Raw genomic sequence first — 27,602 nt, 5'->3', positions numbered from 1 at the left:
CGGATGGATGAATGGATGGATGGACAGACAAATAGATAGACAGACAGATAGATAAATCCCTCTATATTATTTTTTTCATCAACCATTTTAGTTTTTTATATAGCATTATAATGTTTCAATTTGTCTTTAATTAGTTTTTCTCAATTTTAATAGCATTGAAACTTTAAATTTGGCACAACTTACCTATGTTGGGCTTGTTTAGGCTTGTTTTTCTTGTTTTTTTTTACAGAAACTTTAGTGTCTATATATATATTATAATTTATTAAGAAAATACATTTTGTATCTGATACATTTGTTTAATCTTTCCCAAAAATTGACTTCCATGTTAAATATTTTTTATCAATCATTTTAAAGATGTATTATAATTGCTTTAATTGTTTGAAATTATTTCTCTTTTTGAATTTATCAATTACTTTTTCCCCATTTTTAATAGCATTGAAACTAAATTTGGCAGACTATTTCTATTTTTTGGATTGTTTAGGCACTCATACTTTTTTACAGAATCCTTTTCTATATATTATTAACATTTTTAAGAAAATACACTATCTTACTCGATTTTTAAAATCTTTCCAAAAATTTTACAGCCTGAGCGCGCGCTGTAAACCCACGTGCTCGGTTGCCTTCGCGCGCTTTCAAATGACATAAGATGGCGGGAAAAAAAAACCCGTGCGTGCGGACGGCGAGAACGTCTTGACGTCAGCATCAAGACGTCCTTTTAGGCGGGAGAGGAGCATATCATCTGACCGTAAAAGCTGGATTTTATTTGCCGCCAACCGCGTGACGTCACCACCAGGGCGGGAGTTTCTGCGAAGGAGGGAAACGCAGGCACACAAAGGCCATAACAAACATAAATACACCACTTATGAATTTAATATCCAGTATATAGTTAAGAAACGAACACAGTGAAATGACTCGCGTTCAGTTTCAGTCCAGCCGTTACTTTGAATTACCGTGCATTCAAACAAGCCTCTTTCTAATTAAAAACAATAACAATAATGCATATATGAATTCTAAACAGACACCCTTTCAAAATGGCAGCAAAAATAATGAATACATAAATTATGTTAATTAGATGCAGGAAGCGCAGTTAGAGTTAGATCACACACACACACAGACATAATTTAACATATGTTCATTCTAAACAGGACAAATAAAAATAAATAAACAAATACCTACAATAAATGTATAAAAGCCTAGTATAAACAAATAAATGCTAGTGATGAACAAATAAATACTTAAAGTATTTAAATGCAAAATGTGAAATATATAAATAAAATAAATAAATTCATAAACGTATAAATGCCTATGATAAATATGTACACTATATACCTATAGTAAATAAATAAGTAAATAAATGCCTATGATATATAAATGTTAATAAGATGCATAAAGAGCACGGTGAGGGAGAGGCCATGTTAATGAGATGTATAAAGAGCACGGTGTGGGCGGGGCCATATTAATGAGAATTATAAAGAGCACGGTGTGGGAGGGGGCTATGTTAATAAGATGCAATAAGAGCACTGTGAAGGAGGGGCCAAAGATCAGACATGCGTGTTTCAACATGACATTTTCATCACTACATCTGTAGCATGCATCAAACCCAAGAGCACTTAAAAAATAACACATTTTAAAGAAGAATATTAGTCGTTTTAAATAGGAAATCTTTGATATTGCATTTTTTTTCCCTTTTTTTTTTTTTCCTTTTTATTTTCTTCCTATTTTTTTTTTTTGGTTGGTATTGAAGCATTGAGTTAAAATCAGAGTAGTGTGTGTGTAAGTGTGTATAAGTGTGTATAAGTGTGTATAAGTGTGTGTAAGTGTGTATTAGCTGCTGTAGTTTCTGAGTTTCAGTGTTTGTTGATGTGATATTATGGCGGTGAATCTGGATAAAGACGCGTTTTACCGCCGCATCAAGCGATTCTACGGCAACTGGAAGGTACAGAGAGCTCATTTTGTGTTATAAACATCACTAAAACATCTTATAAATGATATTAATTCATAATGATTAACATATGACGTGTTTATAATGCTGAAGAACCGCAAACATGCACACATACACCCAATCAGGCCTCATTTCCATATAACTGTTATAGAAACATAAATTTAAGCGGATATATTTGTAACTGACGCACTTTAGGGTGATTTTTTTATGTTTAATGAAATAATTCTTAAGTTTTCGATTTAATTTAAATAATATTTATGTGTGATTAACACAGTGGCTAATGTGTTAGCATGTTAGCACACGCTGTTTTCACCCCATTTCCGCTCGATTATAGTTTAGTTTATGAAAAATGCAAGTATTTGAATGTGTTTTTGGTTGCGTTTCAGTCAAGGTTTGTCACATATATGTTTTCTATAGATGTAAATCTGTGCTGTTTGATGTAGCTTACATATAAGCATGCTGCAGGTGGTAAAGTGCAAATAATTGTTATAACCATATGAATTGTGTTATATTACATTTAAGAACATGTCTCTGATGTTTGGAGAATAGTCTTAAAGAGGAAAATATTAGCTCTCTAACTGGATATTTACAGTATATCATCTTTAGAGTATATAGATATAGAAATTTGGGCTGATAATTAGCAATATGTTTATTTTTTATGGCTGAATTTATAAATCTACTTGTAAGTCTGTTTTTTTTTTTTTTAAGCTTTCATTAACGATTTTGTGACCGGTATTATAAAGTAATACTGTTAAGCCTGTTTTTTTTATTATTATTTTTAATTATATATATATATATATATATATATATATATAAATTACAGTAAGAAATTAACATTATAGAACTTTTAACTTTATTTTTTGACAGTTTAAAATTATTATTTTTTTTTTTTATCATTATTATTTCCAATAACTGATTTAATGGCCATTTGTAAAAATACATACTACTAATCAGATCGATTGATCATTTTAATAATATTGGCCAATGAATGATGCATCCCTATTTATTTTATCTCTGCTGATGATATTGTGTTTTTATTTTTTTTATTATTATTATTTATTTATACTCAAACTGCTTGTGACTATTCTATGCCATTTTTCATCACAGAAAGGTGAAGATGAGTTCGGCAAGGTGGACGCCATCGTGGTGTCCGTTGGTGTCGATGAAGAGATTGTGTATGCCAAATCCACAGCACTTCAGGTAATTACATTGACCTATTATTATAAATAAATTCTTGCATTTATTATGTTATCAGAGTTGAGGGTTAAGGCCCAGGTATACTTCACTTTGCGTGTTCCGTTCTGTCTCGCGCACAGTTGTGTGCGCACAGCTTTGAAAGTATACCTCACGCGGATGAGCGCGAATGGATACGTTCGACACATGCGCAGTACAATTGCTTTGTTATACACTACCAGACATTAGAGGGCAGCACCGAATCGTGTAATTTATAGGACATCTGCTCTGAAGGATAAAGAAGAAAAACTGAGGATCCGCCATTAGAGGAAGCAAGAACAACAACAACAAAATGATGAAGGATATGTTCTTCGACTACTGCTTGGCAGTACAGCCCAACTGTGCATATTGCCACCTAGTGGACTCTTCTATCTCAACAATCAACCTTGTGCATGCGCGTTTGTCTGCGCCCAGTCCGCGTGGACAGAAAAATCTGGCTGTGCACGGACGTCCGTGGACACTCCTGATGACGAATATTACGTCACGCGGACAGACAAAGTATACTTTGGGCTTTAGCGTTACAAGTTTGCAGTGGCTTCTGAATAATTTTGTTTTTCTCTCCATGCAGACGTGGCTGTTTGGTTATGAGCTCACTGACACTATAATGGTGTTTTGTGAGACTAAAATCCTTTTTCTTGCCAGTAAGAAGAAAGTCGAGTTTCTGAAGCAGGTGGCTGTCACCAAGGGTAACGAGAACGCCAATGGAGTTCCACCAATCACATTACTCGTCAGAGAAAAGGTATGAAGACTCACCAGCACTTTCACGTACAGCATTCATAATATTGTCAAAGTGGTTGTCGGATATTGTGACTTAAATAGTAGTACGAGTAAGTTCATTGCACAGAAACGCAACAAGTCACGAATTTCAACCCAAAACTTAATCCAGCCCAAGTTGTTTTTGTCGAGCGAATTCCTTTTATACTGTGTCTCTTTCGTCCATCACAGAATGAGAGCAACAAGGCAAACTTCGAGAAGATGATCGAAGCTATCCGTGGGAGTAAAGAAGGCAAGACGGTGGGCGTGTTCATCAAGGACAAATTTCCAGGAGAATATATGAAGAGCTGGAGTGACATGATCACAGCCGAGGGGCTCGAGAAGGTGAATCACAACTCATTTCGTTGATCACTGTTTCCTGTAAAGTTATTCAGGAGCAGCACTGCCAAATAATAATGTATTCACAATCAATAGTCAGTACAACTTGCTATTGCATTGTGTAGAGTTTGACCGATAGTGGATTTTGCCAGTACGATAACTATTGTGGTGGTAAAAGCCGATAACCTATTAATCTGCTGATAGTTTTTATACTGTAGAGTCAAGCTGTTCTAACATGGAGGAATTATAATAAAAACTATCTGCATAGATTTTTTTTCTTCCAAAAAAACAACTATCGGTACTGATTAATCAGTAATACCTCTAGTGTTCGGCTCGCTGACTGCATACAAAAACAAAAATACAGCAAGATTTGCAGTCCAATTCACAAACGAATCACTGAACTGATGCGGTTCATTTTGATGAATCAGTCAAATCAATTGCCAAATCCGACTGTATCATCGGTCTGAATCAGCAATGTTAAAAATGCAAATTTATAAGGTTATTTAAAACTTTAATCAGTGATTTTAAATGGTATTTCTGAAAGAAGTCCATTTTGTCAACGTTTCTGGGTATTTTATCATAAAGTTGAAAGCCACTGAACTCCAGTTTTGATGTAAACATGTTTTTGTTTGACTTAATTTTGGAGTTGCATTTAACCACCCATCATTAGTCACGTTTCCACTATTGGGCCAAATGAGAGCGTTCTAGTGCGTGCCAGGGCCAGTTGCATTCCCACTGTCACTTCCGGGGCTTCATTGTTCCTCCTTGGTGCTTTCTCGGGGCCAATGGCCTTTGGCCTGCTGATTACCCTTGGTCAAAACAAGGCCAACCGGGGATGGAGGGTTTAATTTCAAATGCAGAGTTTCGCCGAACTTCCCAGGTTGCGTATCCAGCGCACAACAGTACAGTTTCGAAAAATATATATTTTTTTTAAATGCAGGCACAGTACAAGTCCGTTAAATCACCCAATAGACAATGCACTGCCCAAATAAATAACTTTCCATGATTCGAGATCATAGCGTGCTAGGACATCGTCCCGCTGTTAGTGGAAAGACAACTCGGGACACCATGGCAGTTACAGTCGGTGAGTTGTCAACGCTAATTTATCTTGCTGTTTACATTCAATAAACTCGATATTCTAGATAACATGATACCTCAGCTTGAGCTTTCCTCTTGCTTGTGAAATGGGCGGGGTGTGTGACGTTGGCACCACAGCTGCGTATTAAGGGCAGGATTTGGGCAACGCTACGGAGTTATTGGCCTGATGGTGGGAACGCAGATCGATTTTGGTTTGGCGGCTCGAGGTCCGAGGCTATTAGCCCCGGCTGGCCAGTTAATAGCCCTGGCTCGCACTGGCCTGATAGTGGAAAAGCGGCTATTGGTATGACTAGTTAAATTGTCAATCAGCAGTCATTAGTAATTTTGTGTGAATTGTGTTTGTCAGGTGGACATCAGTACAGTGGTGGCATACACGGTGGCAGTGAAAGAGGACGGCGAGCTGGCGCTCATGAAGAAGGCCGCTGCCATCACCAGTGACGTCTTCACTAAGTTTTTCAAGGAGCGAGTCATGGAGATTGTGGATGCAGATGAGGTTTGTTTAGACTCAATTCAGTCAGACTTCAATCACCAGTGTTCTGTGGCGTTTACCGTAATCAGCAAATCTTAACACTGTACGTCATAATCCGGTCTCCATTAATTGGTGAATTGGTGCTTTATTGGTTATTTATATGGATGTGTGCAACAACAGAAAGTGAAGCACAGTCGTTTGGCCGAGTCGGTGGAGAAGGCCATCGAGGAAAGGAAGTATCTGGGCGGAGTCGACCCCTCCACTGTGGAGATGTGTTACCCGCCAATCATTCAGAGCGGTGGCAACTACAGCCTCAAATTCAGCGTCGTCAGGTGAGATTGTGGTATCAATAGTATGGAAAGTAACAATGGCAGCATCCTGCAGTTAAACCATAGAGCGGAACCGCCTGGTTCCGGAAGTAAAAATCCTATTCGCTTTTTCCATAGGGGAATTGATTATTAATGATAACTTTTAAACCTTTAAAGACAGATTTACCATGAGCTCTGAGGTTGTTAATTGATAGTATATGTTTCTGTTGAAGCCATCAGTCATATTTCAACTTAATTAAAAAAAAAAATATGTTTAATGGACGAATTTCTGGTGAAGAACTACACTACTCCTAATCCTGAAGAAAGATCCACCAATCAGAGAATCGCGGCAAGCGAAGCGCACCAAAAGAGCTCTGCAGCGCCGCCCGATCCCATGACGCACTGTGAAAGATTGATTATATACTTAAAATCAACAACATTAAATCAATTGTTTTATGTTTGTCCATTTTTTTTATTTGATTACTTCATTCGCAGTGCTTCATGGTATTGTAGTTCATTCCATCATGAAAGACATCAAGTAAACAGTTTTGTGTCTTTGTCCAGTTTTCAAATATTTTAGTGGGCAGGCACTTTTGCTATCTCATTATGTGAATATTACACATTTTGTGCTATGTGTAATACGTTAAAATATACTATATATATCTCTATTTTCCGTCCTTGGATAAAAAGCACTGGGGAAAAAAGCTCATTAAGATCTCCACAGTGTTGCTTGATTTTATGTTGACAACTATTTGCGATGTTGCCCACACTGCTGTAATGCAAATCTACAGTATATACGAAATTGTGTGATGAATTCTCTTTTAATGTTTCATATTGTTAGTGGTGCTCAGTTCTGTAATGCTTAGACACAAGAATGCACTGAATCTCTCTGTGTTTTTGTCAGCGATAAGAATCACATGCACTTCGGCGCGATCACGTGTGCCATGGGGATCCGTTACAAGTCCTACTGCTCGAATCTGGTGCGCACGCTCATGGTCGACCCGCCCCAGGAAATGCAGGACAATTACAACTTCCTGTTACAGGTGGAGGAGGAGCTTCTCAAAGAGTTGAAACATGGTGAGCATAAAGATCAAGTATACTGTATAATATATAGTTTATATACTACACAAAATTGGATTAAAATGCATAAGCATTTTTAAGACAACTGAATCACACTTGCTGAGTTTATGCATTTGACCATAATAGTGACGGTCATGTAGAAAGGTCATGTGATCAACAAGCATACTACTGTATTATGATGTGTGGTATGATTTTCAGGAGTGAAGCTCTGTGACGCTTTCAGCGCCGTCCTGGAGTTTGTCAAGAAAGAGAAACCAGAACTAGTCAACAAACTCACCAAAAACCTTGGGTATGTGTCCCAAATACATGAGACTGCGCATGTGTGCGCTTAAAGGCCATAAACATATTCTTTAGCAAGTAGATGCAAACACAAATGCTGAACCAGTTGAACACACTCAGTGCATTCTTAGAGAGAACAAACGTGGAAAGGTACTCCTTTTTTGTAGGTAACATGCTATAAATGTTGACAATTGTACTAACTTTAACCTGCACAGTGAGGTTTTCTTCAAAATGTTGCTATGTCATGACAGTAGTTGACCTGAGAGAGAACAAATGAACGTAGACGACATTTTTGCTAATGTCTGCTATAGTGTTCCTAGTGGCAATACTGAGAATGCAACACCTATAAATTTGCTCCTAACATTTTTGAGTGCAGTGGCGTGTGAAATCGATTTTGCATAGCTTGTAGCATGTATGTTCACGTACTTGCGTAGAGTATGTTAGGGGTTTAAAGAATGAAAACATAGCAATAAAATAAAGACATGTCTCGGCGGTTTGTGTTGTGCTGCAGGTTTGCTATGGGGATTGAGTTCAGAGAAGGATCTCTCGTACTCAACGCCAAAAACCAATACAAACTCAAAAAAGGTGAGTGTGAAAAAATATATATATAATATTTCTTACTTGCTGTGAAACTGTATATAGCATAATTGTATTAATGTATATTTTGTTTTTTCATGTATTTATTTAGTAAGTGCTTTTGTTTGTTGTGGTGTCAAATTTCAACTGCTTTAATCACAGTTGCAAAAATTTTATTTTCTTAAGTTATAGCTCCCCCTATCATTAGAAATTGATGAAATTTTGCATGTGACCTCAATGTTTGGTTGCCCATGTGTTTTAAATTTGATTATTGCACTCACAAGATACAGGCCAATGAGTCATTTTAGGCAACACCCAAAAACGTAAAGGAGCCAACAGTTTTGTCAGTGCAGTGATACCAAATGATAACATTTTTGCAGTAATTGAACTATTTCTATTTTTTACCTTTAATTTTTTGCAGCAAACAGCGTTGGTTTATTGTATCGCTTCCAGCGTACACCAGTCAGCTTCTTGGCAAAACGCCAGCTGTCACAAAAACAATGAAAACCATAAGTGGTTTGTGGCTAAACAGCAGAAATTGGTCGTCACATTAAGTTTTGAAGTAAAATAAAAGATTTTGGTTCAACTTATAAGAAATTTGAAAAAGTTGTTAGATCAGGGTTCCCACGGGTACTTGTAAAGTCTTAAAATGTCTTAAATTCAGTTTTCAAAATTTAAGGCTATAAAAAGTCTTAAATGGCATAACAAAAATCTTAGTTATCATTTAAAGAGGTCTTAAATTTAGGAACAGAAGAACTGATTAAGCGATATGACCAAATGTAATTATTAAACTGCAAAAGGCTGTGATTTAATTAAATAAATCTGTAGTCTGTATGCGCTGCACGCTTCAAAGTGAAGACGCGGCACTGTTGCACATACTCCAATCACGCAGAGAGCTCATGATACAGTGTTTCCAGCTGTTTCAGAGCGGTTCAAAATCAGTTCATGACTGCTTATTTTTGTTTTATGACAGTGTTTATTTTACAGCGTGTATAGAGTAATAAATTGTAGATGATAATGAGTGCATATTTTATTTCACTTAGATGTTTGTGTGAGCAACTGAGAGTACAGACATTTCAAAATAAGAGTCCCCGGTGTATTTCCGGCTTGTTTAAAGTTATAAATCCTGCGTTATGCACCAAATCTTAATCTCAATTTCTGGTTATTATTGGAAATTTGGTTTCTTGTTGCCTCTCTCTCTGTGACTATCACAGTAAAAAATGCTAAGAACATTTTTAACATATTCAGTATATCAATTTTATAAACAATCGGGCGATTTATCAGTTATTGCCTTTCTTCCAACACATTATTGTATCAGCAAAATCCAATATGTATTGACCACTGATTTGTATGTGTTGATTGATATATTGTGGTATGGACATACCATACTAATTATATTTGTTAAAGTCTTAGAAAAGGTCTTAATTCTTAAATTTGATTTTAAAATCTGTGCAACATCGCTGTAGATGTGCAACACATTTTACGTTTAATCTTGGACCTTACACATATTAAACATGTTTGTGTAGGAATGGTTTTCAGCGTCAGTCTGGGATTTTCTGACATGATCAACAAAGAGGGAAAGAAAGAAGAGCAGAAGAAATACGCGCTCTTCATCGGAGACACCGTACAGATTAATGAGGTGCATATTACACACACTCACACACTCTTATGCTCACGTTTAGTGTCTTGACTCTTCTGTGTGTGGTTTGTGACTGCAGGAGGACCAAGCGACCATTTTAACACCTGTGAAAAAGAAGATAAAAAACGTTGGAATTTTTCTCAAGGTAACGTCAGTCCAACGCTGTATGTGTGTGTTGTCAGATTGATCGTAGGAATGTTGCTTTAGGTTTCTTGTTTTTGACTTTCTCCTGTGTGCGTCTGTAGAACGATGATGAAGATGATGAGGAGGAAGATGATGATAATGCAGAGGAGCTTCTGGGGAAAGGAGCGCGTGGCGCCGCCCTGCTGGCTGACAGAACCAGGGTATCTGCAGTTTTCCTGTTTAACTCTTATAAAAACATTATTGTCAGGGCTGTCATCTTAATTAAAAAATGTAATCTAACTAATTACATGATATCCTGATTAAATGCATTTAATTAATCTTTATTATTCACAAATCTACAATATGTACTGTGAAAAGCCCTTAAATAAAATTAAGACAAAAGCATTGAATAAACATTACCAAATGTGGCTTTTGTAAATCAATTTATTGTTTAGTTTATTTCCTTATCACTGGCCTTCAGTACATTTTGCAATTGAGTTGTCAATCATTCTGTGGTAAACTTGGGGGTCGTTCACACTAAATTAAATCAACAGCCCTAAGTAGTACATAAAAATACTGTAAAAGAATATTTTTAGTGGTTTTATATGCGTGTTCTCTATTTCTGTAATCTGATTGGCTAGAATGAGATGACCGCTGAGGAGAAGAGGCGGGCCCATCAGAAGGAACTGGCCAATCATGTGAACGAGGAGGCGAAGCGTCGACTGACTGAGCAGAAAGGAGGACAACAGATCCAGAGGTAAGAGGAAGACATGAATGATACTATAAATCATGCAGCTAGTTGCTTTAACTTATCTAACCAATTAAATGAAAGATTTTCACCTGGTGGATGATAAAACAGGCAAAAAAATCTCATAGACATGCACTAATGGAGGGACCCGAGACATAATACTAAAAAATAATTCTTCCGAGATATAGTTATCTAGTCAATCTGACAAGCATCTTGGCGCAATAATAGAGTAGAACTGATGTGCGATCACGCAAATTTTGGCTATTTTACAATGTCCAATCAGGAATTAGAGCTGTTGTATAATGTCTGAGTTTTTCACTAGTGTTGAAAACAACAGAAATAAGCCACAGAAACAATCGCGCTTTTTTTTTCTTGTAATGTTTCTGTCCAGAGCAAGGAAGTCAAATGTGTCGTATAAGAACGTGTCGCAGATGCCTCGCGAGAAGGACATCAGAGACATGAAGATCTTCATCGATAAGAAATACGAGACCGTCGTCATGCCCGTGTTTGGCATCGCAACACCCTTTCACATCGCAACTATCAAGGTAAGCGTACAACACTGTTTTTGTGGAATAAGTTCTTTTTCTTTATAGGGATTTTGATTTTATTTTCGTTTTTTAAATCTTTATCAGTTCAAATTATTTTAACCCTTGTGCATCAATAAAAAAAAGTTACTCAGTGGTCCTTAGAGGATAGACATATCCACGTCAAAAAACTGCCATAATATTATTTATTAATATTATTTTCCACTTTCACTGACTACCAAATATTCATTCATTTTCAGGATTTTAACCCTTTAAATGCCAGTTTGTTTATATAATGCCACTGTTGTTTTTTACATACACATTTCTCAACACACACATACAAAACACACTCTGACATCCATACCAGCACACAAACACAATTTTATCTGCATCATTTATTCAGTTGGTCTGCAGTGCTTTATAATACAGCAAACAGAGAATAGGGAAAAAGCATGTATTTGCTCCATAGGCTAAACATGAGAAAAATGGCGCCATCTGGTGGAAAATATTAAAATGTCAATTTTGAAGCCAGGGCTCCGGAATGAAAGCATAATATTATATAATTCATGATTTTATGCTTTAATGGCACTGGGATCAAATATTGCAGTTTTAATGGGTTTCAATGGGGACATTTTTGTCCTGAAGGTCCTGAGTGTAACTATTTTGTGTACACAGTGTATTATAGATGTATTATAGGAACTGAGGTTGAAATATCAAAAAAAAAGTTTTGGTTTGTGTCGTTCTGGGAGTATACAGCCAAAATGCTCATGTATTAAGAGAAAATGTCTTCATTTCTGAAATAATTATAATTTTCATAAATGACCAAAAGCAATGTAATTAGTTCATTCAGAAGTATTACAATTATGCAAACCCAACAAAACAAACGCAAGATTTAGGTTCACTTGTTATTTACTCTTGACGTTATCTGACATACAGTTAGAAAAATAAATCAGGCATGTTCTGTATGCTTTTGAGTCACTTGAATAACAATAGATAAATATTTTGACTTGGGATGTCCCGATACCATTTTTTAGAGAACAAGTACGAATACTGATACTTTTCGGTACTCGCCGATACATGAGGGTTTTGTTTTTGTTTTTTGTTTTTTTATTCCATATTAACAGTTGGAATGTTATCATCAAAATGGTGTCTAAATAAATGAATTCATTAAAACTGAAATCAAATGAAAATAAAACAGTTAATTTTCAACCTACCTTTGCATTCATTTGATCAAATAAAGTGCTTTTATACAGCAGCTCACAGCACAATCCAAAATGCAACATTGGAGTTTTTAGGTTTATTTTTGTCAAATAAAGTGTTGCACAGCAGAGCATCACAGTATTAATGAAATCATTGAAAACTTTTATTCTGTACAAAAGCGCTCTTGGTTTTGAGATTGCATAATTATAATTTAATCTCTCTCCCCTCTGTGTGTGTGCAGAACATCAGTATGTCTGTTGAAGGAGACTACACATATCTGAGGATAAACTTCTTCGTGCCGGGCAGCTCGCTGGGGCGTCACGAGGGAAATATCTTCCCCAATCCAGAGGCCACGTTTGTCAAAGAGATGTAAGAGTTGCTGCACTATAACCCTGTATACATGACACACTTCAACAGTTGCACACTAACATAGTTTCTGTGTCTTTCTCAGCACGTACCGCGCGTCTAACCTCAAATCCCCCGGTGATCACTCCGTTCCCTCCACCAACCTGCAGAACGCCTTCCGCATCATAAAGGAGGTGCAGAAGCGCTATAAGACGCGTGAAGCAGAGGAGAAGGAGAAAGAGGGCATCGTTAAACAAGACTCGCTTGTTATCAATCTCAACCGCAGCAACCCCAAACTCAAAGACCTTTATATCCGCCCCAACATTGCCCAGAAGAGGATGCAGGGCTCGCTCGAGGCGCACACCAATGGTGAGATGCGCTGTAGTTAAACTACAGTCAAGCTACTATTAAAGTGTTTTTTTATTTATTTGTAGTACACTACAAGCTACTAACAAAAACTACATTGAAGCTATTTAATGAAGAATATTTGAACATGTATAACAATTTGATTATATTATTTGATTGCAGAATTCAATAATATCATATCATAGTTAATTAGGGTGACCTTCCCTAATGAAAATTAACCACGGTTATTGCAGTCATGCATACTACAATATATTGTGTCTCTCCAGGTTTTCGATTCACATCAGTGCGTGGTGATAAAGTCGACATCCTGTACAACAACATCAAACACGCCGTATTCCAACCCTGTGACGGAGAAATGATCATCGTACTGCACTTCCATCTCAAGGTGAGATAGCACGAGAAAATGAAAATCATTTATATTCTCTGACTCCAAATGAAAAACTGAAAAATTGGTATTGGCATATAAAAATATTTGGTGGCAGTAGTATTCAGAAACATATGGAGGTAGTATTTATATAGGGCTGTAGTACTATATGGAAAAACGTAGTAGTTGTTTATAGAAAAATAAATGGCTCCGATTCAAACCTGTCTCTCTTTGTGTCAGAATGCCATTATGTTTGGGAAGAAGCGTCACACAGATGTGCAGTTCTACACGGAGGTGGGCGAGATCACGACAGATCTGGGCAAACACCAGCACATGCACGACCGCGATGACCTCTACGCTGAACAAATGGAGCGAGAGATGCGACACAAACTCAAATCTGCCTTCAAGAACTTCATCGAGAAAGTCGAGTCTCTCACCAAGGAGGATCTGGAGTTTGAGGTTCCTTTCAGAGACCTGGGGTGAGTGGAGAAGAAATGAGAAAATAACTGTATTTAACAGAGGAGTGGGCTGTCAAATTTAACGGTTAATGTAGTAATTCACCCACAAAAAAATACATTTCTACAATGACATTTTAAATGATGTTGCATCCAAGCCTCTAGGTGTCACTGTAAGTCCAAGATGACACAAAGACATCTTTAATCAGCCTTTCTTTTGTCCGTGAAACACAAAAGGAGAATTTTTCAGGAATCTTTACGCAGCTCTTTTCCAAAAAAATGACAGTTCATAGTGACCAAGTCTGAGTGATTTTTAACTAAGCCAGTGATTGGACCATCACGTGCTGATGACATTTTTGTGTTGTAGGTTCCAGGGCGCCCCTTACAGGAGCACCTGCCTACTGCAGCCCACGTCTAGTTCACTGTGTAACGTCACAGAATGGGTGAGTTTCATGCCACAAAATGAAACCCCAAAGTGTACCATGTACCTGTTCTTATGCCCCTCTTTACCCATCTGTTTCTCTCTCTAAGCCTCCGTTCGTGGTGACCCTCGACGAGGTGGAGTTGGTTCATTTCGAGCGAGTCCAGTTTCATCTGAAGAACTTTGATGTTGTCATCGTTTACAAAGACTACAACAAGAAAGTCACCATGATCAACGCCGTGCCCGTCAACTCTCTCGACCCAATCAAAGAGTGGCTCAAGTAAGCTCCGCCCCCAAACACAATAAAGCAGAGCTTCTCAAATGTTGGGTTGTTCTGAGATCTTTCTGCAATCCTAAATGCAAATAATAAAAAGCAACGAAACATGTTGTGTATAATTAGGATAGCAAAATAATTGGGCTTATCAACTTTTTAAAGGGGAAGAAACACTTCCCATATCTTTTGTCAATTATCAAAGGCAGTGAATTCAAAGTTGATGGAATTTGAGTGTAAATCTTTCAAATAAGGCAGTGTATATTGTGTTTGTCTGCAGCTCTTGTGATATAAAGTACACAGAGGGTGTCCAGTCTTTGAATTGGACGAAGATCATGAAGACGATCGTTGATGATCCCGAGGGCTTCTTCGAACAGGGCGGCTGGTCTTTCCTTGACCCAGAGAGTGAGGTGAGATCCATCGACTTAAACTGTGTGATTCAACTGACCAGCAGTGTTTTGTACTGTATCTGAAGACAATTTTACATATAATTCATCTGCTCAATATGTCTGCAATATTTAATTACCCACCACCACACACAAATTCTCTGGTAAAAATAGCATCGAAACAGAGTGATTTTTCATGACGTTCATTTCTGTTAACGGTTCTTAAACGTGCGATGCAGACAGGAAATCAAACTAAAATAAACAGGCAATGTTTTTCAGCATTGCTACTCTGCTACTGAATCTACAGCACTAGACAAAGCGTGACCAGTGTAATCGATTACCGAACAAATGACACTCTTGAGGCGGCTCTTGTTAGTGAATTAACAAGACTTACAAATCTGTTGAAGCTGAATGGATCAATCTGACTGAATTAATTGACTTATTGGAAATAACACTGTAGAGAAGCGCACCGCGCACATACCCGGTCGAGTTCTTCCTTTCAAACAACTAGATGGAGCGCAGCTGAATGGAACAGAATGTAGGGTCTTTAAAACTATTTTCACATTAACATGTCGGTCAAGCCAACCTCGGTTTGAAAATAAACAGGTCAGACTGCCATGATGAAAACAGTGGTGTGCGCTTACTAAGATAATTATGGTAACCTGATGGAAGAGCAGAGGAACACTCATTCTAAGAGTTTTCATTGAGTTGGCCAGCGAGTGCCTACTACTACTACTACTACTACTACTAACAACAACTTTTACTACTGCCTACTAACTACTATTTCTACTAACAACTTTTACTACTGCCTACTAACTACTATTACTAACAACTTTTACTACTGCCTACTAACTACTATTACTAACAACTTTTACTATTGCCTACTAGCTAACTACTACTAACAACTTTTACTATTGCCTACTAGCTAACTACTACTAACAACAACTTTTACTACTGCCTACTAGCTAACTACTACTACTAACAACTTTTACTACTGCCTACTAGCTACTATTACTACTAACAACTTTTACTACTGCCTACTAGCTACTATTACTACTAACAACTTTTACTACTGCCTACTAGCTAACTACTACTAACAACTTTTACTATTGCCTACTAACTACTATTACTACTAACAACTTTTACTACTGCCTACTAGCTAACTACTACTAACAACAACTTTTACTATTGCCTACTAGCTAACTACTACTAACAACTTTTACTACTGCCTATTAACTACTATTACTACTAACAACTTTTACTACTGCCTACTAGCTAACTACTACTAACAACAACTTTTACTACTGCCTACTAGCTAACTACTACTACTAACAACTTTTACTACTGCCTACTAGCTACTATTACTACTAACAACTTTTACTACTGCCTACTAGCTAACTACTACTAACAACTTTTACTATTGCCTACTAGCTAACTACTACTAACAACTTTTACTACTGCCTACTAACAACTTTTACTACTGCCTACTAGCTACTATTACTACTAACAACTTTTACTACTGCCTACTAGCTAACTACTACTAACAACTTTTACTATTGCCTACTAGCTAACTACTACTAACAACAACTTTTACTACTGCCTACTAACTACTATTACTACTAACTACTATTACTACTAACTACTATTACTACTAACAACTTTTACTACTAGCTACTATTACTACTAACAACTTTTACTATTGCCTACTAGCTAACTACTACTAACAACAACTTTTACTACTGCCTACTAACTACTATTACTACTAACAACTTTTACTCCTGCCTACTAACTACTACTACTAAGTATTACTGTTAATAGCCAATTTTTCTACTGCCAAATACTACAACAGCACAGAATGTAGTTTTTGAGTGCATTGAAGGTTAATTGACGTGTGTGTGTGTTTCAGGGCAGTGGAGCTGAGGAGGACTCAGAGTCTGAGATGGAGGATGAGACATTTAACCCCTCAGCTGATGAGGAGGAGGAGGAAGAGGAGGACAGTGATGAAGATTACTCATCAGAGACAGAGGACTCGGGTAACTTGATGTGCAGTTATCATTTATTGCACTTAGAACACTTAGATGCTTGTTTAAGTCTGTCATGTGACTCTTCAGTTCAATCAGTGATCAGTTATTTGCCCCAGGAGGTAGTTTGTGTAATAGGTGAACTGATGTTTGCTTGAAGATTTTGAGTATACAGTGTGTAATAAATACAATGGCGAATTGTTTCTGTCTGCCACAAGTTTCTGATGCTTGTTTTTGTGTCTCAGATTACAGTGCGTCTATGGGCAGTGAAGAGGAGAGCGGCAAAGACTGGGACGAACTGGAGGAGGAAGCTAGGAAAGGTAAGAGGATTCTTTTCACACAATAGTTTCATGTGTCTAATAACAACAGTTAAACATACTGGATGTGCATCGAAGGAGAATTCTGATTATTTTGTCTTTTTCTGAATCGTCATTAACAGATTCCAAATTGTTTTCTTTTTAACATTCTGTGGTGAGAGTCAAATTTGAAACATTTTGTGAATAAAGTGGCAGAATCCTTGCTAAGGCATAGCTGGCATTTCATGTGTCTTAACTTTACACAATTCATATTTGTATTAATATTTTAATAAAACATGAACTTCAGGCTTGAATTGCTCAGATGGTAGGAAAATACGTACATTACGGAATATACGTATGGGTCAGGGGGCATTAATTGCATTTTTATTTATTTTTTAAGTGTAATTTTACATAATTTATATTATGTAGTTATAACTTATAAGTAATCACACTAAATGAACACGTTAAATTTGCAGCCCTAATTTTCACACAATATATATACTCTTTGCTTGGATCATCATAATTTTAAACATTGTATTTTAATGAAGGTTTTTAAGGCTTAAGATTAAAAGCCTGGGTCTGGGCCAAGAGTAGCACAATAAAATCAATACATTAAATGCGTTTGAAAATTAAATAGAGAAGGCATGATATAAAGTTTGAAAGACACTTTTAATGTGACAGTCTGAAATCTGTTAGTTTTTAAAGGAATAGTTCACTCAAAAATGAAAAATTCCTGTCAGTCATTTAACCTTTTAAGCCAGCAGGCCTCATGAGAAACAATAATCATCATCAAAATAATTATAACTACAGTCTTGACCAACACAAAATGGGTATCGTTTGAAAGCTTAGAAGTTCTACATTACAATGCATGAGACATTGTGACCAAAACTGAACAAGTGCTTTGAAATTTGCATACTTTATAAAAAGATTTGCTTATTGTAATCAGTAATAACATCAAACTCATCAAATAGTCATGTGTCATACAGTATGTTGTTGGAAAGAATACAATCAGCCTATTTGTTTTACTCACAAAAATATAGCGAGTAATAGCTAAGTATATGTCTTTCATAATTATGTTGGTGTTTCTTATTTGCCGCATTTTCGCTTATAGCTTTATGAAAAATAAAAGGAACATAAAATATCTCATACTGTTACTTAGAGGAGGTGATTATCTTTCAAACAAGTCCACACACAAGATAATCAGATGTATAGATCATTAGATAATCCACATGAAGCACAATGTTACATATGGCCACCAGGAGATGGCGCCAAATACATGACACAGACTCAATGATGACTCAAATGACACAGAATGAAACTCATTCTGTGAAATCTCATTACTAAAATCATGTCTGCATGCTATACAAACCTTTAGTCATTGTTGTGTTTGCATGTGTAATTAGTTCTTATGTACAATTATTATGTTTTATTTGTTTGGAGAGGCTTTTGGACATTGATAAATTATTTTTGTAATGCTTCAAATTTTTACAGCTTTCTCGTATCGACACAATTTTTCTCAGATACAGTTGACATGATTGAGAACAAAACAAAAGCAGTTTTTTGGAGCTACTCAGAGATATGTAATGTCACATACACCTTCAGAGCTTAAAGGATTAATTCATCATCATGACATTCCAAACCTGTATGTTGTTTTTTCCCTGGAACACAAAAGGTTACATTTTAAATGTATTATATATTATATATTATATAGATATATTAGCCACAGTAAAAATATCAAAATGAGTAAGAACTCAGAAATTGACAGTGTGTTTGTTATAGAATAGGCGCTTTCAAGTGGAATGGCAAACAGGATGTTAAACAATGACCAAATTTGACAAAAAAGTGCCTTAAATGCACCTCAGTCTGCTTTTTTGTAATTTCTTTGTTTTCTTTCACTAGCGGATCGCGAGAGTCAGTATGAGGACACAGAAGAGACCACAAACAGGAAGAGGAAGGGCCGTTCATCAGCCCCGCCCCCTAGCAGCAAGAAGAAGAGGCGGCATTAGATCACACACAATTATATATATATACACACACACTTACACACTGCCAAATCAGTTTCCCTCTTATTCACCCCCCGCCCAACACACACACACACACACACACACACACACACACACACTGTGTTTGGTGTAAATAGCGTTGGCTTGCGCTGATGCGTGCTGTAGAATAGCAGTTTTCATATTGAAGGAAGGATTTAACCCCTCACGCATCTGTGTTTCCTGTTTTCCTTCTTCATTCCGGTGAATGGCATCTCTCAGGTGTGTGTGTGTGTGAGCGCTTTTCTAAACCAGTAGACGTGATACAGTGTTAGTGTTTTATGCGCGTTACGTGACTCAATCTTCATTCACATTATCGCGTCGTTCCTTTGCATTTCGGAATGAATCGATGGACTTGGAATCGATGGTTTTCATGCCGATGTGGATTTACGTTAGTACATAATGAATCTGTTGCTTTTTCTAATTTGAGGGGGCATGAGCATACACTTTTTTTTTTTTTTTTTTTTCTTCTTAATACCTTTCGCTCATTCTGGATTGGTAGTCTTGTATTGTTCAATCAAATTTTTTTTCTTTTTTTAATAAAAGTTCAAGGAAATAAAACCAATTTAAGGTGTGTTTCTCATTTTCAACTCCCTTTTGGTCTGGGGTTTCCTTGCTACCCAACTAACAATGTTTGTTTCCAAGAACGTTTCGGGAATTTTCCCTTCTTTCCTAGAATGGACATTCTAACATGTTGTTTTGGTTAGCCAGGAAAGTTTTTATTTATTTTATATTGAAATAAAACATTCCCTTTAGGTTTGGAGAACGTTCTACTAATCTCTATATTCTGCTATCTTTTCTGCAACCCTGCTGTTTTTAAACTACAATCCATGTCTTTTTCTTAACCATTTTTAAAAAATCATTAAAAAAAGTTACACATCACGCATAATATGGAGAAAAATGTACACTGGCAGCCAAAAGTTTGGAATAATGTACAGATTTTGCTCTTATGGAAAGAAATTGGTACTTTTATTCACCAAAGTGGCATTCAACTGATCACAAAGTATAGTCAGGACATTAATAATGTGAAAAATTACTATTACAATTTGAAAAAAACTACTTCAAAGAGTTCTCATCAAAAAATCCTCCACATGCAGCAATGACAGCTTTGCAGATCCTTGGCATTCTAGCTGTCAGTTTGTTCAGATACTCAGGTGACATTTCACCCCACACTTCCTGTAGCACTTGCCATAGATGTGGCTGTCTTGTCGGGCACTTCTCACACACCTTACAGTCTAGCTGATCCCACAAAAGCTCAATGGGGTTAAGATCCATAACACTCTTTTCCAATTATCTGTTGTCCAATGTCTGTGTTTCTTTGCCCACTCTAACCTTTTCTTTTTGTGTTTCTGTTTCAAAAGTGGCTTTTTCTTTGCAATTCTTCCCATAAGGCCTGCACCCCTGAGTCTTCTCTTTACTGTTGTACATGAAACTGGTGTTGAGCGGGTAGAATTCAATGAAGCTGTCAGCTGAGGACATGTGAGGCGTCTATTTCTCAAACTAGAGACTCTGATGTACTTATCCTCTTGTTTAGTTGTACATCTGGTCTTCCACATCTCTTTCTGTCCTTGTTAGAGCCAGTTGTCCTTTGTCTTTGAAGACTGTAGTGTACACCTTTTGTATGAAATCTTCAGTTTTTTGGCAATTTCAAGCATTGTATAGTCTTCATTCCTCAAAACAATGATTGACTGATGAGTTTCTAGAGAAAGCTGTTTCTTTCATGCTATTTTTGACCTAATATTGACCTTAAGACATGCCAGTATATTGCATACTGTGGCAACTCAAAAACAAACACAAAGACAATGTTAAGCTTCATTTAATGAACCAAATATCTTTCAGCAGTGTTTGATATGGCAAGTGATTTTCCAGTACCAAATTAGCAATTTAGCATGATTACTCAAGGATAAGGTGTTGGAGTGATGGCTGCTGGAAATGGGCTGTTTTTTTTACATCCGTAATGTCCTGATAGACAATAACTTCAAATCAAAGGTTTTAAAATCAGAAATTAATTTACAGACATTAAAAATTGAATAAATATTAAATTATCCTTAACTGGACTAAAATTAAATTAACTTCTTACCACTGAAGAACAGTATAGCCAGGACATCTCTGCTTGTTAAAGGAAAAAAATGTATGAGAATGAAAAATAACATTAACCAGTAAATAGTGTTCTGTATTAGTTCTTATAGGTTGTCAGACAAAAACCTCCCTGCAATGTTCCGGGAACGTTAGTTTGTGGTTATAAAAGCTAAAACGTATACAGAACTATCTCTAATGGTTATTTTAAGTTCTTAATAGTTTGTTGGATGAAAATCTCCCTGCAACATTCTGGGAACGTTAGTTTATGGTTAAAAACATTTATAAAAAATAACCAAAGAGGAGCTATATGCTAACATTAGAGGAACATCCTATGTTTGCTGGGTACGCAGGAATATGTAATGTGAAGTTTTGTTTGTTTGTTTTTCCATAATGGTGCATTATCTTTACGACCAACAGACAATTAGATGGATGCATAAATATTATATGTTAAAGCAATAAGCCTCAAAAGGCCATGCATGACAGTGATTTTGTCATGGGCAAGGGGTGTTCCTGGGCATGAAATGGTAAAATCACTGTACCCATAATACAACAGCAACATCAATATGTTAAACTACACCAATGTTCAATAAACCGTTACATTTATTGTCAAAATAAACAATTCTTCCTTGCAAATCATTAATGAATATTTTCTTCTGTTAATTGTCCTATTGAATTCATTAAAACAATTTATGCAAGAATGGTTTTACTAACGATTTACACACCAGTTTGTGCTGCTTGTGTTTCATGACCAGGGGTGGAAAGAGTACTGTTACTTCCCAAAAAATGTAGTGTGAGTAAAGAAAAAGTACCTGTCCTAAAAACTACTCGAGAGTAAAAGAGTAGCTCATTTAAAAGTACTCATGAGTAGTGAGTATTGGTTTGTGAATGCTATGCCCCTTTTATAATAAACACTGTATGCTGCAATTTCACACTACATGTATCTGATTCCAAAAACATTACAGGGAGACATGATTAGAGAGATGAAAAGATGATACATTTCTTTCCAATACACTGATCACCATTTATAAATAGTAATATATGAACCAAATGCATTAAATTCAGTTTATGTGTAGGGTCTAAACTGCCCTCAATGGTGACAGTTATTTTTGCACATTAAACATTGTTCAAAACAATGCAAAAAATACTAAGAAAGAAAAAAGACTGTCACTTGGCATGTCACATCCCGCACAATAGAGGGGTTATAGAGCAGGGGTGGGCAAAATGTTTTGGTACAGGGGCCACATCGGGCTTCAAGTAGTACACGGGGGCCACATTGTATTCCTTTTGAGATACAATTGTTCAGCATTGATTTAGTTCTTGTATCATAGTTGTGTTCTCATTCTAATGCATGATGCACAGTTGTCTGAAGTGTATTTGTGACTGATGGGGAAATTCTGCCTGAAGTAGTGCTCTACTTTTCTATCAGGCATTAGAAAAACTTGATAAACGCTGAGCATAATTATTAATTACTTTTATCATCTCTACTTCCCTGGAAATGTATTATTCAAATGAACACACTCTTTACATCAGAGGTTGGTATTATTAAAAAAATAACATTATTAAAAAATATATTATTATTTATTATATTGCATTAATACTTTTACATCTACTAAAGTTGTTCAGCCAAAAGCAGTGAGTGTTTTCTCGTTATTGGTGTTTGATTAATAGCCTTTTAATGACAAAATAGACGGTGGCAGTTCTGACATCTGGCAGTTCTGAGTTTCACAAATAAATAAAATAAGATTTGCAAATTAACAAATATATTTTTTAACTCACAAACACAAATCAGTCCAGCAATCATTTGTGAATCGTGCGCATTTGTAGATCGCTTCATGTGCATTAGCGGATCGCTACACGCATTTGTCAATTTTGAAACAAATATAGCGTCAAGACGTGCACACAAATCTATGAATAGGTGGACTCCACCCATCGTCTACTCAAGCCAATCAGATAACGGCCATATTACTCGGACCAGTCGTAGCACGTTCTATCGTTCTTACCATCAATGCCATAGCAGATCTTGTACACTGTGTAATATAGGGTATTAATTTATAGTTTGTGCTCCTAAGATCATCTGATATGATTCATGTTTTATAAAGACACTATCTGTACTACTGATCTTTTGTAGTGTCTAGTAGTGTGTCTGTTTGGATCTGCCATGTAACATTAAGAGTAAATATTTTGAGGACACATTTCAGTCAAGAAACTTGGTTAAAATTAAACTGGCAGACTCATACAGTCAGCCTGGTTAGCTATAAAGATAATGATCAGGACACTCTACAAATGGGCAATTTTCAGCTTTCGACATTTAACAAGACACTACACATGTTTATAACTGAGATAAAATGATGCAAACCTTAAGTCACAGTATTCCTCTGATGGCGTCCATTTCTTTAAAAGTTTGCGGCCTTGGAGCTTATCTGTGTGTGCTTGATTCCATGCTCATGAGAGCTCTGTGACTCTGGTCCCACCCTGATAGTAAAACGAAGCGTGATTGGTTGAAGATAGAAAGTGCTATGACTGGTCCGAGTAATGTGGCCATTATCTGATTAGCTTGAGTAGAAGATGGGTGGAGTCCACCTATTTGTAGATTTGTGTACACGTCTTGACGCTAGATTTGTTTCAAACTCGACAAATGCGCGTAGCGATCCGCTAATGCACATGAAGCAATCTACAAATAAATGTGCGCAATTCACAAATGATTGCTGGACAGAGTTGTGTTTGTGTGTAACATCCGGCCTCTTTTTGTGCATGAGCTTGAAAACGACATACCCAAAGTAAAACTCTTCCATTTCTTGAACCATTTGGTCTACAAACACAAACTTGGGCTCGTTTGAAAGTAGACACTTAGACATTTGTTATTCAAGAGTAAAATGTATCATTTTAGTATAAAAAAAATTGTTAGAGCTATTCAAATATTTTGAATAGTGACCGCAAATATTATTTATAAAATACTTTTTTATTTTTAAATATGCAAGACTATGTGCAGTGCCCCAAAAACACATCTGATACAAAGCCACATGTCTGATGACGGTTTGACACAAGTTTGAAGTCAATATGATGACAACTCTTTGTTCCATAATGATTTATGTAAGTTTACTTCCAAAAAAGGTCACTTGGAGGCGCCAATAGACCACTTGTAGTAACTACGTAAGCCAAATGTTGACTGGTTCAAAACACACAATTTGTTTATATTTCAATGTAAAAAATACCACATAAACCAAAATATACATGAAGTATATTATTATATATTTGTTAAATGGAAATAAACTTTTACTTACAATAAAGATGCTTCTGTTAATTTTTTTCCTCATACAAATGTAAATTGACAGTCATTTTTCAGAGATTTTGCTCTGCCGTTCACCCAGGGTCTTTAGCCACTGCCTCAAGCCGGGAAGCCTTGCTCTCCCCGGTTTCGATCACCGTCAGTGAAGCCTCGAGCACACCTGCTCCCAATGTAAATTGAACGAAAAGCAGTGGGAAAAAATGACTTAAGTGAATGCCCCTGGATGTGCAGTTGTACTGGGGGTTGAAAAGTCAATGCATTGGGAGCGCGTGTGCTCCAGGGTCTAACTCACGGTGAGCGAAGCCGGGGAAGGTGGCTCATCTCGGCTTGAATGACATGTCCGAGCCCCCTGGATGTGCAGTTGAACAGGGGGTTTGATGAATAAATGCAGTCGGGAACGTGTTCTCCAAACTCTTAGCAATGGTGACTGGAGATGAGGAGGGTGGATCAGATAGTGGGTCCAAAAGCCAAGTTCTTTGTCAACAGTACAGCAGTAACACAGTATAACTGCACACCGTGTGTAAAAGTGCAAACACAAACAAACACAGTCCACGGTTTTCCACTCCGAACCTTCGCAAATCGGCATCAGGGATATAGTTGTGCTCAAAAGTTTGCATACCCTGGCAGAAATTGTGAAATTTTGGCATTGATTTTGAAAATATGACTGATCATACAAAAAACTGTCTTTTATTTAAGGATAGTGATCATATGAAACCATTTATTATCACATAGTTGTTTGGCTCCTTTTTAAATCATAATGATAACAGAAATCACCCAAATGGCCCTGATCAAAAGTTTACATACCCTTGAATGTTTGGCCTTGTTACAGACACACAAGGTGACACACACAGGTTTAAATGGCAATTAATGCTTAATTTCACACACCTGTGGCTTATTAAATTGCAGTTAGTGTCTGTGTATAAATTGTCAATGAGTTTGTTAGCTCTCACGTGGATGCACTGAGCAGGCTAGATACTGAGCCATGGGGAGCAGAAAAGAACTGTCAAAAGACCTGCGTAACAAGGTAATGGAACTTTATAAAGATGGAAAAGGATATAAAAATAAATCCAAAGCCTTGAAAATGCCAGTCAGTACTGTTCAATCACTTATTAAGAAGTGGAAAATTCGGGGATCTCTTGATACCAAGCCAAGGTCAGGTAGACCAAGAAAGATTTCATCCACAACTGCCAGAAGAATTGTTAGGGATACAAAGAAAAACCCACAGGTAACCTCAGAAGAAATACAGGCTACTCTGGAAAAAGATGGTGTGGTTGTTTCAAGGAGCACAATACGACGATACTTGAACAAAAATGAGCTGCATGGTCGAGTTGCCAGAAAGAAGCCTTTAATGCGCCAATGCCACAAAAAAGCACAGTTACAATATGCCCGACAACATCTTGACATACCTCACAGCTTCTGGCACACTGTAATTTGGAGTGACGAGACCAAAATAGAGGTCACAACCATAAGCGCTATGTTTGGAGAGGGGTCAACAAGGCCTATAGTGAAAAGAATACCATCCCCACTGTGAGGCATGGTGGTGGCTCACTGATGTTTTGGGGGGTGTGTGAGCTCTAAAGGCACGGGGAATCTTGTGAAAATTGATGGCAAGATGAATGCAGCATGTTATCAGAAAATACTGGCAGACAATTTGCATTCTTCTGCACGAAAGCTGCGCATGGGACGCTCTTGGACTTTCCAGCACGACAATGACCCTAAGCACAAGGCCAAGTTGACCCTCCAGTGGTTACAGCAGAAAAAGGTGAAAGTTCTGGAGTGGCCATCACAGTCTCCTGACCTTAATATCATCGAGCCACTCTGGGGAGATCTCAAACGTGCGGTTCATGCAAGACGACCAAAGACTTTGCATGACCTGGAGGCATTTTGCCAAGACGAATGGGCAGCTATACCACCTGCAAGAATTTGGGGCCTCATAGACAACTATTACAAAAGACTGCACGCTGTCATTGATGCTAAAGGGGGCAATACACAGTATTAAGAACTAAGGGTATGCAGACTTTTGAACAGGGGTCATTTAATTGTTTTCTTTGTTGCCATGTTTTGTTTTATGATTGTGCCATTCTGTTATAACCTACAGTTGAATATGAATCCCATAAGAAATAAAAGAAATGTGTTTTGTCTGCTCACTCATGTTTTCTTTAAAAATGGTACATATATTACCAATTCTCCAAGGGTATGCAAACTTTTGAGCACAACTGTATAAACAACCCAAAATGATGAGTCAAAAATGATCTAGCTTTTCACTGGCCAGCTTTATCCAGAGACAAACATGGATTACGCAAATCTTTACATCACTCCTGTCGACTGTCCTGTTTGGCTATTCTGAGTGACTACCCAATCACAACTGCACAGACAATGTTAAGGGCGGGCTCATTTTGTTCGTAAAACCCTCCCAAAAATCATGCTTGAGTGGTTTGCTGCTGAAACACTACATCGAGTGCAAGATTTTGCAGAGAATGGACATGAATGATAACACGTGTTGAATATGTAAAACCTGAACAAAGACAGATTGATCAATATTTCTTCATATTTGGATATTTGGACATATTTGGACTAAAATGGCTAATGGATTTTATTTATTGGACTCTTGCAATGAAAAGCATACCAAAGTTTGGAGGATTGTTTTCATCTGTGTTTGGCTGGAAGACAATAAATGTAAGAACTTCCGGTTTCATTTTCCGTGTTTTGATTTTCACTCTTGACATGTTTAATAAAATATTATTGTTGCAACTTTGCGATCATTAAAATCGCTTTAAAATATCAAATCTTGAGACCCAGATCATTCAAATGATATATTGGATGTCAATATTAGTTTACAATTTCACAGTTTAAACATGCATTAAACATAAATTAAATGTAAATAAATATGCAAGTGGGTCGTTTTTGACCCACCCATGGTTAAGAGGTAAAAAAATATATTTGTAATACATTTTTTTATTTG

General features: G+C 36.8%; 1 protein-coding gene across 1 annotated transcript; it reads left to right on the top strand.

Moving 5' to 3' along the window:
• The first annotated feature begins 1,549 nt into the window (after positions 1-1,549).
• LOC127410413 (FACT complex subunit SPT16-like) lies at positions 1,550-21,990 on the top strand. The gene is made up of 24 exons (XM_051645672.1): positions 1,550-1,936; positions 3,050-3,142; positions 3,744-3,914; positions 4,121-4,273; positions 5,712-5,858; positions 6,015-6,166; positions 7,047-7,219; positions 7,421-7,511; positions 8,013-8,086; positions 9,604-9,716; positions 9,796-9,861; positions 9,962-10,060; positions 10,481-10,596; positions 10,979-11,132; positions 12,553-12,680; positions 12,763-13,025; positions 13,289-13,407; positions 13,627-13,865; positions 14,209-14,284; positions 14,373-14,542; positions 14,814-14,943; positions 16,826-16,952; positions 17,186-17,260; positions 19,136-21,990. The coding sequence occupies exons 1-24, from the start codon at positions 1,871-1,873 to the stop codon at positions 19,240-19,242; spliced, it is 3,102 nt and encodes a 1,033-aa protein (XP_051501632.1). The 5' UTR covers positions 1,550-1,870; the 3' UTR covers positions 19,243-21,990.
• Positions 21,991-27,602: the final 5,612 nt, after the last annotated feature.

Source organism: Myxocyprinus asiaticus, chromosome 2, assembly GCF_019703515.2.
Source record: "Myxocyprinus asiaticus isolate MX2 ecotype Aquarium Trade chromosome 2, UBuf_Myxa_2, whole genome shotgun sequence".
Lineage (NCBI taxonomy): Eukaryota > Metazoa > Chordata > Actinopteri > Cypriniformes > Catostomidae > Myxocyprinus > Myxocyprinus asiaticus.
Note: the sequence above shows the minus strand (reverse complement) of the source record. Positions and strands in the feature narration are given on the sequence as shown.

Bases quoted from the DNA above. Each gene is read 5' to 3' on its own strand.
- LOC127410413 (XM_051645672.1), top strand. From the start codon at position 1,871: ATGGCGGTGAATCTGGATAAAGACGCGTTTTACCGCCGCATCAAGCGA. The intron at 7,220-7,420 runs GTGAGCATAAAG...TATGATTTTCAG, and splicing joins TCTCAAAGAGTTGAAACATG to GAGTGAAGCTCTGTGACGCT. The intron at 13,866-14,208 runs GTGAGTGGAGAA...TTTGTGTTGTAG, and splicing joins GTTCCTTTCAGAGACCTGGG to GTTCCAGGGCGCCCCTTACA.